Here is a 16,648-nt window from a genome sequence, read left to right as displayed (position 1 = left end):
ATCTCTGTTTATATATTTTATTTTTTTTCTTTTGGCTTAATTCAAAAAATTAAGATTAATGTACCTCTGCTGTTGCCTTATTAGCCATATATCTTTGTTTTATTTTTTAAGCTGTCTTAAAGTTTATGATTTATGGGCCGAGCCCGTGGCACACTCGGGAGAGTGCGGCGCTGGGAGTGCGGCAACATTCCCGCCGCGGGTTCGGATCCTACATAGGAATGGCCGGTGCACTCACTGGCTGAGTACCGGTCACGAAAAAGGCAAAAAAAAAAAAAAAAAAAAAAGTTTATGATTTACATTTTTAACTTATCGCAGTCCACCTTCAAGTAATATGATACCAGTTCACATGGTAGAACCTTAAAGCAGCACACTGCTGCTCATGCCCTTTGTGCTATTGTTTTCATGTATCGTATTTGACCTCTGCTTTTGTTCTAAACCTCTACCTTTGTATAATTAATAATACGTCGTTATTTTTGGTTTAAATGGACTGGGTTTTTTTTTTTCAATTTTTCACTAATATGTTTTTTATTCTAATGTACAATTTACATACTGTAAAGTTCACTGTCTTTTGTGTATAGTTCTGAATGTTTTGACAAATGTACACAGTCATGTAATCAACATGATGATCCAGATATGGAACAGTTCCATCACCCCACAAAAATCTTCCCCTTCTCCTTCCAGCAACCTCAGGGAACCACTGACTTGATGTTTGTCTCTCTTGTTTTCTCTGCACGAATGTCACATAAGTGGAATCATACAGTATGTAACCGTTTGAGTCTGGCTTCTTTCAGCAGCTGAGATTCATCCATATTATTGTGTTTATAAGTAGTTCATTCCATTCCATGAACGTACCGTAGTTTTACTATTCATTCTGCAGTTGAGGGTTCTTTCCAGGTTCTGGCAATTACAAACAAAGCCACTATAAACACTTGTGTATAGGTTTTTGTGTGAACGCAGGTTTTCATTTCATGTGGGTAAATACCTAGGACTGAGATTGCTGGGTCATGTGTTAAGTGTATGGTTAACTTTTTAAGAATTCAATTATCTTTGTCTTTAAAGATGAGCGGTAAGGGGATCTCAACCCTTGTCTTGGTGTCGTCAGCACCACACTCAGCAAGTGAGCCAACCGGCCATCCCTATATGGGATCCGAACCCATGGCCTCGGTGTTATCAGCACCACACACTCCCCAGTGAGCCACGGGCCGGCCCTTCAATTATCTTTTAAAAAGTTTAAAAATTAGAAAAAGCCTTCTCTATCCACATGCTTACTATTCCCAATACTCTTCATTTTTTGTGTGAGCAGATCCAAATTTTCCTCTGCCTAAAGAAGTTTTTCAAATATTTCTTACAGTGAAAGTTTGCTATCTATGAAGACTTTATCTGAACGAAGTCTTTATTTTGCCTTCATGTTTGAAAGGTATTTTCGCTTGGGTATAGAATTCAAGGCTGACAGCTCTTTTCTTTCAACACTTTAAGCCTGTCACTCCACAGGGACGTTGCCTGGAGCCTTTGGCAAACAAGCCTCGATCTCTGGGACCACATGGGGAGCGGGACAGCCCCTAAGGCCACCCACCCTCAAGTTCTTTAGGGGGTTTGGGGCGGGGGGGAGGGGGGACAGAGATCCCTGGACAGTTCAGGAGCAAGGCCAAGGCAGGTGGGGCGACGAGGCAGGGAACCCCGAGCAGTCCCAGCCCTCCGCCTTCTGGCTCGCTCCCAACCACGGGACCCAGCTCAACCATGGGGACCTGTGGCCAAGACGCGGGCAGCCCGCGGGAAGGAAAGAGCAGACGGGCCCGGAGCTCCGCGGGAGTCGTGAGCATAGGGGGCGCCCTGCACGGCTCCGCCGCTCCCGTCGCTCGCACGCCCCGGTAGACGGGCCCGATCCCGCCCGGTGAGGCTGTCGGAGTCTCGCCCTGTGGTCGCCGCTGTCATGTCCCGGGCGCTGTCGCAGGCCCGGCCCGCCACGGTGCTGGGCGCCGCGGCCGTGCGCGTCTTCCTGGAGCGCAGCCACACCGAGCTGGACTGGGGCTCGGGCTGGGCGGCGGCGACCGCAGAGGTAACGCCTGGTGCCCCTGACCTCCCCTCCTGGCGCGCAGACCTCCCGCTGCCCACCCGCAGCTGTGTGAGCCCCACGTCTACCCCAGACGTCTGGACGCCGCTTCGCCCTGATTCCTTTCCTCGCCTTTTCCCTTCCCGGAAGGTAACCCAGGACCCTCACCCCAGCGACGTGCCAGTCTGGCCTGGAACGACTTGGCTAAGTCCCTCTGTGGGGCACTGAAAACATAGGAATCTGGAACTGTGCAGCCCCTTACCTCCCTGCTCTACTCGGGGGCCCCTGACAGGAGTCATGCCCTTATTGCCCTGGCATTCCCTGGCACAGTCCTAAGTCAGACTTTGGACCAGCATATGGTCTGCTTCCTCCTTCACTCATGCAAGACTTGCTCTGGGCCCTAAACTTTGCTCAGTGCTCTGGGTGCCCTGCTGGGTTGGCAGTGCCTCCTGCTTCACCAGGATGGCAGCACCTGAGAGCCACAGTAGCTCCTAAGCAGGATGGGAGAGTGTAGGTGGTACAGTGTCTAACTGCCCTCTCTGTGCCAGGCTCTCCTGAGGCTATCGTAGAGAAATTGACATGAACCCACTCCAGGAAGCTCAGATCCTAGAGATGGCTGGGGGGCCAGAGGGAGCCCTTCCTGGGCGGGAGCCACTGAAGAAACCTCAGAAAGGGGAACATTAGACCTTGAAGAAGAGATAGGAGTTTGCCAGGAGGGAAAAGCGGGGAAAGGGCAGTCCGGGCAGTGGGCATGATCGTGTCAAGGCTGTGACATTTGGCATTGCCCGGGGTGTTGGAGTAGGCAGCCCAAGGACAGGATGCGTGCGTGGGGAGGCGAGGGGAGCGTCCCTTGTTACTGTGTTGCTGTGTGAGGTGCTTAGGCCAGCGCCTGGCAGGCACGTGGTGATGGCTCAGGAATGGTAGCTGTCACTTTGTTCTTCATATGAACATGCTTCACCCCCTTCCACCTGGAGGCTTTCTTCTCTCCCGTCTGGTGGAGTCTTGCCTGGTGTCTTCTCTGATTCACAGCATGGCGGATGCGGAACAAAAGGAGAATGTGCGTCCATCTCCATCCATGCCACACTCTTTCTAGATCATGGGGCTGCCTCTCAGTGAGAACTCTGATCTCCTTTCTGATTTTTTTTTTTTTTTTCCTTCACCACTCCTCTTCCATGGCCATGGCTAGCTGGGCCAAAGTCCTCCAATCTCAGATCTGAAGTTAAGTTCACATCAAGAAGGGGAGGGGAGGGCCGGGCCGAGCCCGTGGCGCACTCGGTAGAGTGCTGCGCTGGGAGCGCAGCAACGCTCCCGCCGCGGGTTCGGATCCTACATAGGAATGACCGGTCCACTCACTGGCTGAGTGCCGGTCACGAAAAAAAAGAAAAAAGAAAAAAGAAGGGGAGGGGAGATGGTGGAATGGAAAACTTCCAAGTGAGCCCGTTGCTCCACCCCGCTCTCCCAGGTCTCAAGGGCTCCAATGGTCGCTCTCTGGCCTGACCAAGTGACTTTCCAAGTGTGGAAACAGCAAAGAGGTCTCTCCTCCCACCCATCAGTCCAGCCAACTAGGGTTCCTAACAGGGGCAGAGAAAAAAGTGTTGAGCTCACTTCCCACTCAGTGGAATGGCTGGCCACGGGCCTGATCTCAGGGGGATGAAGTCTCTAAGTGGCCCCTGTCTTTCCTTCCCAGGGCCCAAGCTGAGGTCTCTTGACCTCCTTTCTGAATTCCTATCCATGTCTCCTTACTGATCTCCCCATTTCCAGACCTGCTCTTTCTCCATACTGCATTCAAAGTCATCTTTCAAAAGTACAAGGCTGACCTCTTAGCTCCTCGTCTTAAAGTGTTTTCCAGATTCCACAGGGTGTACTCGAGGCCCTTTGGTCTCTTGCTCCATGTCCCCTGCTGGACCTGGTGCTTTGGACACATGGACTTGCAGGCACAGCTCCCCACACACCTTGTTCTTGCCAAAAGCCCAGTGGGATGAGCTTCCCACCTGTCCTCAACTGGTAGCTTCTGTCTTCCTCTTGGAGATTTAGATTGTAGGAAAGCCTCCTGAGCTCCTAGGCAAGCATCACATTTCTACGCTCTGGGCTCCTGCAGCACCTTGTGCATTTCCCTGCCTCACTTACTCTAGAGTGGGCCTTTAGACTGTGAGTCCTTGAGGGCAGGAACTATCTCCCTCTACCAGTCCCTAGGCCAGGCCAGGCACATCTAGCTGCCCTGTAAAACATCACCATAGTGATGACATCAGCAGCTTATCACGGGCACATTCTGCCAAATCCTGATCAATCCTGAGGACCTCCCTGCAGGATAGTATAGACAGTCTCTGACTTAGGATGGTTTGATTTAGGATTTTTCAAGTTTGAGTTTCTGTGAAAGCAATAGGATAATCTCTCCTGATGCTGGTTGGCAGCAGCCAGTCAGTCACTGCTGCCAGCCAGCCATGCAATCATGAGGGCAAACAGCTACTATTCTACAGTGCACAGTGTTGCCAGATGATTTTGCTCAACTGTAGACAAATGTAAGTACTTGAGTATGTTTAAGGTAAGCTAGGCTGAGCTATGATATTTCTTAGGTTGGGTGTATTAAATGCATTTGGGACTTACAATATTTTTGACTTAAGATGGTGTAGTGGGTTGAATTATGTCCCCCCAAAACTCACGGAAACTTGAATTGTATTCCTCAAGTTTTACGTATTAGAAATTTGGCCCCCTCTGTGACTGTTAAGCGGATGGGAAATCCTATTATGGTCATTGAAAGGTGGAGCCTTGAAGAGGTGATTGGATTGTAGGACCATGTGGTAGTGAATGGATTAAAAATGGTGGTCAGGGGCGTGGTTTTGAGGGTTTTAAAAGAAGAGGAGAGTCTGTCTCTCTTGCTCTCTTCCACCGTCTTGCAATGTGAGACCCCTGGGTCACTGTCGCCACCACCAGATGGACTTTGGTCTCCCCAGCCTGATAAACAGTAAGCAATAAATGTCGTTTTTCTTTATAAAATAAACCAGTTCCATGTATTTTGTTATAAGCAACACAAACGGACTAATACAGATGGGTTTATCAGGACATAACCCCACCGTAAGTCAAGGAGCATCAGTACCTTTTCAATCCCATTTTACTCTTGAGAGGATTAAGGATCTCACGTTAAATGACTTGCTCAAAGTCACAGAGCTAGTAACGGCAGAGCTGGGATTTGAACCCAAGTCTGTTTCTGTTTTTTTTTTTAAAGATGACCGGTAAGGGATCTCAACTCTGGGCTTGGTGTTGTCAGCACCACGCTCACCCAGTGAGCTAACCGGCCATCCCTATATGGGATCTGAACCCGTGGCCTTGGTGTTATCAGCACTGCACTCTCCCGAGTGAGCCACGGGCCGGCCCTCCCAAGTCTGTTTCTTAACCCTGACATAAGACCCTTCCCTCCTTCAGTGTTTGGGAAACTGGCCTGAACTTCCATTTATCTTCCCTGAAAGCAAAAATTGCCACCAAGGCCAATCCATTGGATGGGAAGTCACTAAAGCCTGACAGTCTGCGGTTTCAGTTGGAAATGTCACTGAAGAGGCTGCAGTGCCCCATAGTGGACCTCTTTTACCTGTACCTGCCAGACCACGGCACCCCAGTGGAAGAGATGCTACATGCCTGCCACCAGCTGCACCAGGAGGTGAGGGCGGTCGCCTGAGCTACAGGAGGTGGTCTGCTGCTCCTCTCCTTATCCTGATGCTACCCAGGAGAGTGGAGGCACCAGGGCCATCCCAGAGTGGAGCTGGGGGCAGACCGTGTCACCTTCCTGGTCTCCTGGGCAGCAGTGGGTTGTGACCATAGCCTGCAGGGCAAGTTTGTGGAGCTTAGGCTCTCCAAATATGCCACCTGGGAGGTGGCCGAGATCTGTGCCCTTGGCAAGAGCAAAGGCTGGATCCTGCCAGATGAGGGCCAGGGTTGCAGGGGCCTTGGTCACCAGGGCTCCTGCTGATCCGGGGTTCTCTTTGCTCCTCTCACTGTCATCTATGTCCTCTTCGTAGCAGCCACTCTCCTGCTCAAAGCCTGTCAGTGGTTCCCAGGTGCCCTCAGATTGATGCCAAGATCCTCAGCTTGGCACCAGGTACCTGCTCGCTTCCTTCCCTGTCCCATTCTGCACTTCAGTCTGGGACACCCCTGCTCCCTTCTCCCTGGGGGAAGAGCTCAGTTCTCACTCAGACGGCTCTTCCTCTAGAAGCCTTTTCTGACAGCCCCAGGGGAACCTGAGATCTCTTTTTTTGTGTGTGTGAATTTTATTTTGTCGATATACAATGTGGTTGATTATTGTGGCCCATTACCGAAACCTCCCTCCCTCCTCCCTCTCCCCCTCCCACCCAACAATGTCCTTTCTGTTTGCTTGTCGTATCAACTTCAAGGAATTGTAGTTGTTATGTCTTCTTCCCCCCCCACCCCCGTTTTGTGTGTGTGTGTGTGTGTGTGTGTGTGTGTGTGTGTGTGTGTGTGCATTTATTTATTTATTTTTAGCTCCCACCAATAAGGGAACCTGAGATCTCAAGTGCTCGTTTACCTCCTCCTCATTCAGTCAGCAAATATGTACAATGACTTGGTGCTGTGCACTGGTCACAGGACTTACTAGTGTATTATGATTGGCTCTTTACTTGATTATACCTGCTTACACCCTACTTTACTATACAATCTTTGAAGGCAGGACCTTGTCCTTTTGGCTCATGGATCTAAATCCGACATGCAGCCATAGTTGGTGCTCATAAGTGCTGGCTGAATGAATGAATTTTCCTTGGGCATAAACCTCCTCCACCACCATCACCACCACCAAGTATATATATGTCCTTAACAAGGTCCTAGGATTGTTAAGGTCTGGACTGAGAGGTCTACAAGGGTAAATTTGGGGTCCAGTCCCTTGACATGGCCACCCTCTTCATCATGCACCCTCCCTGCAGGGCATGTACAACGCCACCACCCAGCAGGTGGTAACGGAGCTCTTCCCCTGCCTAAGGCACTTTAGATTGAGGTTCCATGCCTACAACCCTTTGGCTGGTGAAGGCTGCTGTGGGGACAGGCTCCTCCTGGAATGGGAGGGCATCCTGACCCCATCTCTGCCTATTCTTGACCTGGTTGACCTGGTAGATGCCTAACCCAGCACTGGTTAACAGGGAGGGGTTTGATAAAAGGCTGGGCTGTGTCCTCTTGGGTCCCTCCCTGTTCCCCAGTCCAGAGACTTGAGGGACATGGCCTGCTCTGGAACATCCTGGGCCAGTGGGTCTGACTTCAGCCTACCTGCAGGGGGCTTCCTGACCGGCAGGCACAAGGATGGGAAACAACCTGTGGGCTGCTTCTTTGAGACTAAATAGCCAGTCTACAGGAATTGATGACTTGGGGTGGCCTGAGTCATGGTGGCTAGTGACGTGGGTCTCCTTAGCTTGAGTTAGGAAATCCCTGTGGTTTCCATCCTGGGAGTCAGCACCTTCCCCTCTTGCTCAGACTAGGTTCCTGGATTGCCATGGGTTACTGAGCCTTGTCCTGTCCTTGGAGCCCTCGTGATTCTCTGGGGAGACTCTGGGACCTGGGGTGTGGACTTCTGGCCTTCCACCAGGTCTGCACCAGTGTCTCTTCCTTGACTTTACCCCCCAACCCACAGTGGAGGAGGGACCTTGGATTGGGACTTGTGAAACCTGGGACTTGGTGCCACCCACTACTAGCTGGCCCTGTCACTTTGGGCAAACTGAGTTTAAGTTTTGTGAACTCTTAGCAGTAAAATTATCATCAATGTCTCAAGTCATAATTAAGCAGCTGTTGGGGATAGCCTTCTTGCCTTCCTGTTTTTACTTTTCAAATTTTGAAAAAGCTATTAAAAGTCATACATGTGCATCATTAAAGGCAACATCTTTCCAAATCCCATTCCTCAAAGGCAACTTTTAATAACTTAAACTTTCCTTTCCTGTACCACTTACTGTGGTATCTCTAAAATATATACTTTATTGGTATTTCTTATCAAACTTAGACGTCATCTGTGGACTGCTGGAAAGCTCCTAATCTTTCTAGATTTACAGAAGCCCAGTCTGCAAGGTTAATTTCTATGTACAATATGATTTGCTTTTCTCTTCCTCCCCTGGGGAGGAGGGCAAAAGCGAGACAAGCTTGGTGCAAAAAGCTCCAATACTAGTGTCATTAACATGGCCAAGGACGTAAGCGGCAGTGTGTCACGTTTGGATTCACCTTGTGTGCACTGCTATGATTTAAATCTGTATCTGGCACCTCTCCTCACCTCCAAGTGTTTCTGATAATCCTGGCCAGGTTTAGAAGCCATTGCCTTAAGCAGTGGTTCTCAGGTTGCTTTTCACACTTTCAGGGCCCAGGCTTCAGCCCTGGAGAATCAATGATTTTCAGTTTACGAGGCATGAGCAGGTCCCTTATCTCACTTATATTCACTGTCTGGGGCTGGCCAGGAGTGTTTCCTTTCCTGAGTAGATAAGCAAGAGCAGGGAGGGGAAGTGGTGAAGGCCACCAAGCCAGGACTGGAGCCCAGGACTTACCATGGATCCTTTCTGTGACCCAGGGCACACAGGTGTGGTGCTGTAGGTGATTAAGGGTCCACATTTGGGGGTTTGTGTTAACACCTGGTGAGCATGTTAAATGCAAGGATTCTTGCCCGCCACATCCCCTTCCCCCACCCATCAAAAATACAACACCCCAATGAGGGGCCCAGAAATCTGCATGCACTCTGATGCTCAAAATTGTAAAACCTCCACTCGAGAAGACTCTGGTCCCTCAGGGCTGCAGGGGCTGGGGTGTGGGCTGCTACCCTGGAGTGACTCTGAGGGAGTGACCTCCGTGCCACTGCCCCCACCTGCTCAGCTTCTGGAAGGAGCACCACTGCAAGGCCATTGCCCTGGTGAAGGTCCTGCAGCGCCCCCAGCATGACTTCGGCCGCCCTTCACTGGATGTACTACCACTCACAGCTGCAGTTAATGCAGCCGTCCCTGGATGCTCAGCCTCTGCTTTTAAATTGGGGGTGGGAGAGTGGAAGAGTGAGATGGCTACACGATTATTTGGTTATTTCTGAGATTACTCTTTTTCTTCATCTGTAATTTCTCCATGGCCCAGTTCTTTTGGACGTAATCCTGTTTTTTTTTTTTTTTTTTTTAAAGATGACTGGTAAGGGGATCTTAACTCTTGACTTGGTGTTGTCAGCACCATGCTCAGCCTGTGAACTAACCGGCCATCCCTATATAGGATCCGAACCCATGGCCTTGGTGTTATCAGCACCGCACTCTCCTGAGTGAGCCACGGGCCGGCCCTAATCCTGTTGTTCTTGAGAAGTCATTAAGTGCCAAATTACAAACACTATTTCTCACAATGGCCCTATCACACTTGATCGTCCCAACTTTGTGTGAGGGGACTGGTGCTATTTCACTTGACTAAGGTCCCAGATACACATGGTAGGGAAGGAGCTTGGGTATGACACTGAAATCTGCATTTTTTTTAACCATTATCATCTATTCCATCCCTGGCTGCTGCCCTCCTCCCCCCTCCCCCCACTCTGTGTGGCTGGAGGCTTCCCTCTCTCCCTGCTGTCCATTTTCCTAACCCCGTTCTCCAGCTTGGGCATGACATGGTAACGGCTGCCCATCTGTGAGCCCCTCCCTGTAAGGTGCCGGGCCTGGAGCGAAGTGCTTCACATTTGCGATTCCCACAGGCACTCTGCAAAGTAATGGAAATTTGAGGCTTCAAGGTCAAGTAACCCAGGTTTCCCCAGCTGCAGAGACAGCTGAATGGCTCTGAACTCAGGTCTGCCTGCCAATGAGGCAGCACGGAGGTAGGGCTTTAGAGCCACACGACCACAACTGCTGGAGGCAATATAAATTCATTCTGGAATACTACAAGGCATAAATAACCAGATCCAAATCTTGGCAGGGGCAAGACTGGGATGCGGTGCGTGTGACTGGAGCCACAGTGCAGAAGTGTGCTTAAGTCTGGACATTTCCCTGTGCAGCTTGACCACAGGGACTCAGTCATCCTGGGCATGTCCAGCCTGGAGCAGCTGGAGAACTTGGCAGTGACTGAGGAAGGGTACCTGGAGCTGGCCATTGTGGAGGTCTTTGACCAAGCCGGGCAAAATGTTCGTTACTTTCTATAGGCCCAGACCTGACCCAAGGCCCAGAGAGCACCATTTGCCACCTCTTTCATTCTCTCACCCTGGCCAGTTTTGGCCTCAGGGGCAGACTGCTTTCATGAGGAGTCCCCCAGCACTCTGCCCCCCAACCCCCAACCCAACCTGACCTCTCAACAGTGAGGCTAGAGGTGGCCCTCATTCATATGCACGACGAAAAACAAAAGAGGGCCATACAGTGCAAAGTAAGTTTTGTCTCATTCAGAAATGCTTTCCCTAACTAAATACAGACAGAACAATTGGGGCAAACACCTACCAGGAGAACCACCAAGAACAATAAAACCTCCCAGGATGCTGCAGAACACTTGAAACACTGGCTCTCAACTCTAGCAGTGGAAAGGTCTTACTTCAGCTAAGGCTGAAGCCTCCTGTCTTCTTGGCATCCATCTGATTCTCAGCCCTGCTTTGGGTGTGTAGGGGTTGGGGGGCAGGAAGGGCAGCCAAGGCGCCTAATTTTCCTCAGCAAATCCCTATTCCAAGCAAGGGGCACCCAGGGCCGAAGAACAGGAGAAACCCAGCTCTGGGAATTGTTCTTGGCCATCCCCAGAGCCGCACAGCCAGGGTGGTCCTGCAGAAGTCAGTGCTGGCAGCTGGCTGACAATGAGAACACAGGCAATCCTGGGAATCCAAACAGAAGACAAACCCAAAGTCCCTTTTTCTAAGAAAAGTCCCCTTTGCTGTCTACAGGGAGACACCCTGCAGACAAAGCTTTATTCTTCATAGAAACAGTCAGTGCCTTTCGCCCTCCCTTGTCTCCACCGACAAGATAAACAGCTGCTCTGTGCGGTGGAGTGGCTGCTGTCCTGCGAGGTCCAGTTGAAATGCAGAAGGTGCAGGAAGGCTGTCAGTCGTCGTCGTCATCCTCTGATTCTTCCGCCGACTCAGGCGCGCTCTCTGGCAAGTCATCTCCCATCTGTTGGAACCTTCCCGACTGTGCATCCCACATGTATTTGATGGTCACCTTGAACTCAGCCATCTCATACCCAAAAAGCTTCTGCAAAAGACAAAGGGAACAAAGAGTCAAGAGGAATGAGCGTAATCAGAAGTGCAGAGAATGTTTTCAGCAGACAAGAGGAAGGCCACGGTCCCTCCTGCACAGCCCCCGAGGAGCCGGACTCACCAGGACACGGGCCTGCTCTGGGGTCAGCACGTCGCCCTCCTTGCACACCTCGTAGTCAGACAACAGGGTCACCACACCTACAGAGGAAGGTAGCCCCAAGTGACTTCTGGCCCGCTGCCCAGAGCTGGGAAGAAGATGCAGTTGGCCATCAGCCCCACAGCTCCACTACCCACAGGGACAGTGGCCGCCTTCCTTAACATCCTCTTAAGTGCTGTCTTCTGGCTGTGAGTTACTATCTACTTTTGCCCCATTTTTAGACGATGAGACGGAGGCTCGTAGAAATAACTTGTTCAGCCAGAAAGGGGAAAGCTTGGGGGCCTGTGCTCTTAGGTTCTAGACTGGGACCTTTCAGCTCCAGGGACCGCCTGGTACCTCTCTTGAGGGCAGTGGGCAGGCCCAGCTGCCTCAGCTGTGGCTCCATGGAGTGGGGAAACTGCTCCAGGGGCCCTGGATCCAGGCTCACTGTCAAAGTTGCTTTGTTACCAGCTCGGGCGAAGTCCATTTCTGTATATTTGGTGAACCACCTTGGGAAAAAGAGGAGTGGTAGGAGGGGAGGCTCCTGAGGGTTCCCCCAATAAGCGCCCCATGGCCCGGGCCCTTCCCTCCCCCACGCATCTTGGCTGCTGGCCAGTGGCCTGGAGCAGCGCACTGGAGAGGATGGAGGTGGCCCTGGTTACAGGCCACCAGGGATCAGTTCCAACTTGATGCCTCCACACTGGACAAAGTCTCTACAGTATTTCCTCCCCAGAACACTATCCGACCTTTCTCTTCCCATCCATTCCTCATGAACACTTACTCATTCACCTCTTCCTTAGTGCGGTTGGTGAAAAGGAGACCAACTTCACCCCTCAGCTTCTTGCTGACCTACAAATCAGAAGTGAGGTCAGGTGGGTCACATTAGAGCAGTGGTTCCCTACTGGGAGCAATTTTGCCCACCAGGGGATATTTGGCAATGACATTTCCAGTTGTGGGGGAGGGGGTTGGGGGGAAGAGTGCTACTCCCTGGGTCTGGAGGTTAAGGGACAACCCCAGAATTTTAAGCGAGGCAGGTCACATGGCTGGGGTGTGTGTCATGGGGGAGCAGCGGGAGAGAAGGCAGCTTTCCCTCAGCACCTGCCAGTGAGGGCCAGCAACTTACCTGGTGCAGGTTGTCTTTATACTCATCAGATGGGCTTCGACCCAAGGCTACCATCATCACTTTGTTTTTGCCAAAGAACATCCTATGAAGAAAAAGAGGGGTGTGTGAAGGAAATGCCCTGCCCTGCCCTCCCCTCAGTGAAATGCAAACCAGCTCCAGTCCCCAAGAGCCCACAGTGAGCCCAGGCTGTGGTGCATTTCTTCATTTAGCCTGGCCACGCTCTGTCCCCAGCCCGGGGTCACTTTCATTATTTTTCCACCCACAGACTCCCAACACTGGCAACATTCTGTCTGCCAGCCCACTGTGAGCATTATGTAACAATCCCTCCCCTGTCCACATGTATGGAAGAGGCATGTCTGAACCAGAGCTGGTGCAGCAAGAGACCAACCACCAGAGTCATTCACACCATCAGAATTCCAGCCTGAGGACAGTAATGCCACGCGGCTCTTGCGGCCTGTTCCTGGGTCATGGTTTGTGTCCCAGCGCACTTACCAGAATTCTAAAAAAATGTAATGTTTCTAAGAGGCCCAGACTCCAGAGTTAGGCAACCACTTCTCAAACATCCCCTGGGCAACTGCCAAGTCCTGCCCCTCAGGAGCTCAGTGCAAGACCAGCCTTAACAGTTAAAAAGAAGTGCTCTTCAGCCAAGAGTGGCACTTTGTCCTTATTAAGGTGCCACCTGCATGACCCAGGTACCCAAAGAGTTGTGCCTGTGCTTTGCCTGAGAGCAGCGTGGTCCCTCCCCAGCTCAGAAGGTCCCCTCCCCACTCACCGGCTGTGCTTCCAGGCGTTCCGGATGTCCTTCAGCTTGCTGTTCCTCATGTTGGCCACAGAGAAGATGAAAAGGTACTTGTATGTGTCCACACATTTCCGAAGCTATGGGACAATTTGTGAGGCTCTGGAGTTGAAGGGGCAGCACAGGTTGGGGAATACTCTAGCCCCAGATGGGAAAGAATCTGCTGTAGGCCACTTACAGCTATGGAAGTTGTAAGAGCTGGAGGCCTCTAACCTGGTGTCTCCTCATCTCTATTACTGAAACCAGGATCACTAACCACAGGGGAAGCTGAGCCATGGATCTATATACCTCACAGTCTTTCCCAGGTTTCTGACCTATCTGTAAACAACAGCAGAACTGACCACTTCTCTTTGCTCTGTCCATTAATTGTCAACATAGAAACAACTACCCACACTAAAAGGTTCCCGCTAAACGGAAACATATGGAGCCTCATTATTACAAGGGGAAGCAGCTCGTCGGCACTTCTCTGCTTATGTTACTGGCAGAAACCACCGTGAGGAATACTTTGTGCAGGAGATCTGCTCTCACCCAGCCTACCATCCAGGGCTGGCAGGTCAGAAGCAGTACAGACAGTACAGTCACCCACACCTGGTAACTCCCTAGCTTTTTGACATCGGGCAGGCTAACAAACCACTGTAAGCTTCAGTTACTCCAACTACAAAACAGTGATAACATGACGTAGTATCTACCTCACAGGCATGTAATGAGGAGAGTGCAGTAACACATTTCAAATACTTGGTGCAGGGCAGGGCACGTAGTACGAACTCAATCCAAGCTGGAAATCGTCACTATGGGAGCTTTTATTGGTGCTGCTACTAGAGGAAAAAGGGCTGGGTCAGCAGCTTCGTTGTTTTTTAAACAGTTTGCTCCCCTGGCAAACAATCCTATAGCCACCTTTATAAACCTAACAAATACAAGCTCTAAAAAAATAAAAAGAATAAGCTCTCACCTCTTCTATCAAGTTCTGTTTTAGTTCCAAGCCTTTCTTGGCAGTTTTGGTTAAGGAAACTAATACAAAGAAGAAAAAGAATTTGATTATTAGCAACATCACTAATAAGTTTTAAGTTATCAGAAGTTAACTGTGAACATCAGTACATTACTCAGTTATGGTAAAGACAGTTGTCTTAAAATGAATGGCTCATATTTTGGTGCAGTGTTGGATGTCCAAAACAAAATGTTACAATGAACAAACATAAATTGGAAAAAATGAAAAGAAAACAATGAGAGACAAATATAGATGCACTGGAGACTGACTTTTTTTGCCAATAAACTCTAAATTTTATTTATTTTTTTGTATTATTACTATTTTATTGGTTATGCATATTCATGGGGTATAAAGCTGACCGTCACCACTTGTGCCCAAGATGTGATGGTCAGATCAATACTATAAGACTGACTTATTTTTCCCTTTGGTAGCTGAGCTGGATCAAGCCAGTCCGAGGAAAGGCAGAAAGGCCTTGGCTGCCATCATTTCTGGCATGTAAGGCTATTCCCAGAGTCTGTGGAGTGCTTATTTTCTAGCATTCCCGGGCCCAGAAACCTGGTATTTCTCCTGTTACTTAGACAAATTAGGTGTTTTTTAGCCCCTTAGGCTAACCCAAAAATCTCTACTGCAGTGTGGGGGAGGAGCTTGTTCCTCCTGTTGGAGTGCTTTCGGTGGCAGACCTAACATGCTGGCTATGGAAGGTCCCTTTCTGTTCAATTTGCCCCCCCACCCAGAAGAGTTTGGCATTTGCCAGATCTGACCAGGGTGCACACCACAGAATCAAATCATTCCACAAATACTTAACAGAGCACCAACTGCAGAGCCCTAGGTGCCCCCAGGAAGGAACTTGGTCCCCTCTTACTCATCCTGCCTAGCACTCACAGTCCCTCTTCACAAGGCACACACAAAGGCAACCACACCAGTCAGTGATGAGGGCACCAAAAGAGCCAACAAGATACAGCTGGCCATTTCCCATCATCTCCACTGCAACAACTTTGGTCCAAGCCAGCATCACCTTGTCTTGGACTATTGCTGGCCTCGCTGCTTCCGTCCTTGTCCTCTGCCCCACCTTCCCCAGTCTGTTCTCAACAGTGCAACTAGAGTGATCCTTTAAAAGTAAAGTCAACCATGTCATTCTTCTGTTCAAGCTCTAGGATAACCACCTATTTCACTGGGGTGTAAAAGGTGATTCCTTACAAAGGCCCAGGAAGCTCTGCCCACACGCCCTCCCTTCAACTCGATTTTGCTTGCTCTGCTCCAGCCACATGGGCCTCTTGTCCCAGAACATGTCAGATATGCACCCACTTCTAGTCCTTTGCACTTTGTGTTCCCTCTCCTTGGAACACCATACTCCCAGATAACTCCACGAGGTGCTCGCTCCCTTTCTTCAGGTTTCTGCTCTTCTGTCACCTCATCAGAGAGACCTTTCCTAGCCACACTCTACTAAATATCACCTGATCTTCTCTCTTCCCCACTTTTACTGCATGGGACTCATCACTATCTGACAAACTGTATTTACTCGATTGTTCTTATTTTGGGGGATATATTTCCCCTGACAAAAACGTTAAGCTCGGTAAGAGGTAGGCCTTCCTTGTAACTGCTGTATCCTCCAACGTCTAGAAAGTACCAGACCCGTAAATGTTTGTTGACAATGTTACGGAACCGGGGTGAGAGAGACATCATAGTAAAGGGAGTCAGGAACGGTCTCTTACGAGGTGCCCTATGAAAAATCAACTGGGAAGGAGCCAAGCACATGAAGACCAGAGCATAAGCATGCCAGGGGAAGGAGGCCGGGGTGGCAGGACCGGGAGCAAAGGAAGACGGGCAGGAGCCGAGGCATCAAAAGGCACAGCCTGGGAGGGAGCCCAGGAGCTGTCTCCCGGCCCACTCGGCCTTGCGAGAGTATCCGAGGCTGGGCAAGACTCTCCGTTCCCCTGACCCCACCAGGCTCCAACCCCCTCCGGCGATTCAGCCGCCCCGAACCTCCCAGCCCTGCTCGCAGCGACACAGCGGAGCACCTGGCGGAGGTCCCGGGGTCCCATTCCGTGCTCCCCCAGCCCCGAAGCCCCCATCGCAGGCTGGGCAGCCAGTCCTCGTAGCGCCGCACCGGGTCCCGAAGCCCTCTAGGCCCACCTTTTTTGTCGCGCTTGGATTTGGGCATCGCGCTGAAGCCACGTGCGGCGGAAGGCGGTGCGGCCCGTTAAGACCCCGGAAGCGCGGAGGCCTCTGGGACGGCTCTCGGGGCTGCCCTCGCCCGTGCCTGTTCCAATCTGTGCGAACACACGCTTCTCTTTGCCGGGCCGCCGCCTGCGCTTCCTCCCGCGTCTGCAGGACGCGAGTCCGGGCGGCCTCCGAGTCCCGGAGCCCCACCGAGAGCCCCGCGTGCGTCCCCAACTCTATGGTT

At 50.9% G+C, this 16,648-nt stretch overlaps 1 protein-coding gene and 1 pseudogene across 3 annotated transcripts; one reads left to right on the top strand and one right to left on the bottom strand.

The window, feature by feature from the left end:
* The first annotated feature begins 1,737 nt into the window (after positions 1-1,737).
* On the top strand, positions 1,738-10,172 carry LOC134384072 (aflatoxin B1 aldehyde reductase member 2-like; annotated as a pseudogene).
* A 686-nt stretch (positions 10,173-10,858) lies between these two features.
* MRTO4 (MRT4 homolog, ribosome maturation factor) lies at positions 10,859-16,635 on the bottom strand. 3 transcript variants are annotated; one of them, XM_063105389.1, is made up of 8 exons: positions 16,378-16,635; positions 14,209-14,267; positions 13,236-13,339; positions 12,464-12,545; positions 12,122-12,189; positions 11,698-11,849; positions 11,326-11,402; positions 10,859-11,199 (listed from the first exon to the last, which is right to left on the bottom strand). In XM_063105389.1, the coding sequence occupies exons 1-8, from the start codon at positions 16,403-16,405 to the stop codon at positions 11,050-11,052; spliced, it is 720 nt and encodes a 239-aa protein (XP_062961459.1). In that variant the 5' UTR covers positions 16,406-16,635; the 3' UTR covers positions 10,859-11,049. The 3 variants fall into 3 exon arrangements, with proteins under 3 accessions (XP_062961459.1, XP_062961461.1, XP_062961460.1); XM_063105391.1 differs by lacking the exon at positions 16,378-16,635 and adding an exon at positions 16,263-16,366 and having other exon boundaries at positions 13,236-13,361; XM_063105390.1 differs by lacking the exon at positions 16,378-16,635 and adding an exon at positions 16,263-16,366.
* Positions 16,636-16,648: the final 13 nt, after the last annotated feature.

This window comes from Cynocephalus volans, chromosome 8 (assembly GCF_027409185.1).
Source record: "Cynocephalus volans isolate mCynVol1 chromosome 8, mCynVol1.pri, whole genome shotgun sequence".
In the NCBI taxonomy this organism is placed as follows: Eukaryota; Metazoa; Chordata; class Mammalia; order Dermoptera; family Cynocephalidae; genus Cynocephalus; species Cynocephalus volans.
This window is presented reverse-complemented; position numbering and strand designations above follow the sequence as displayed.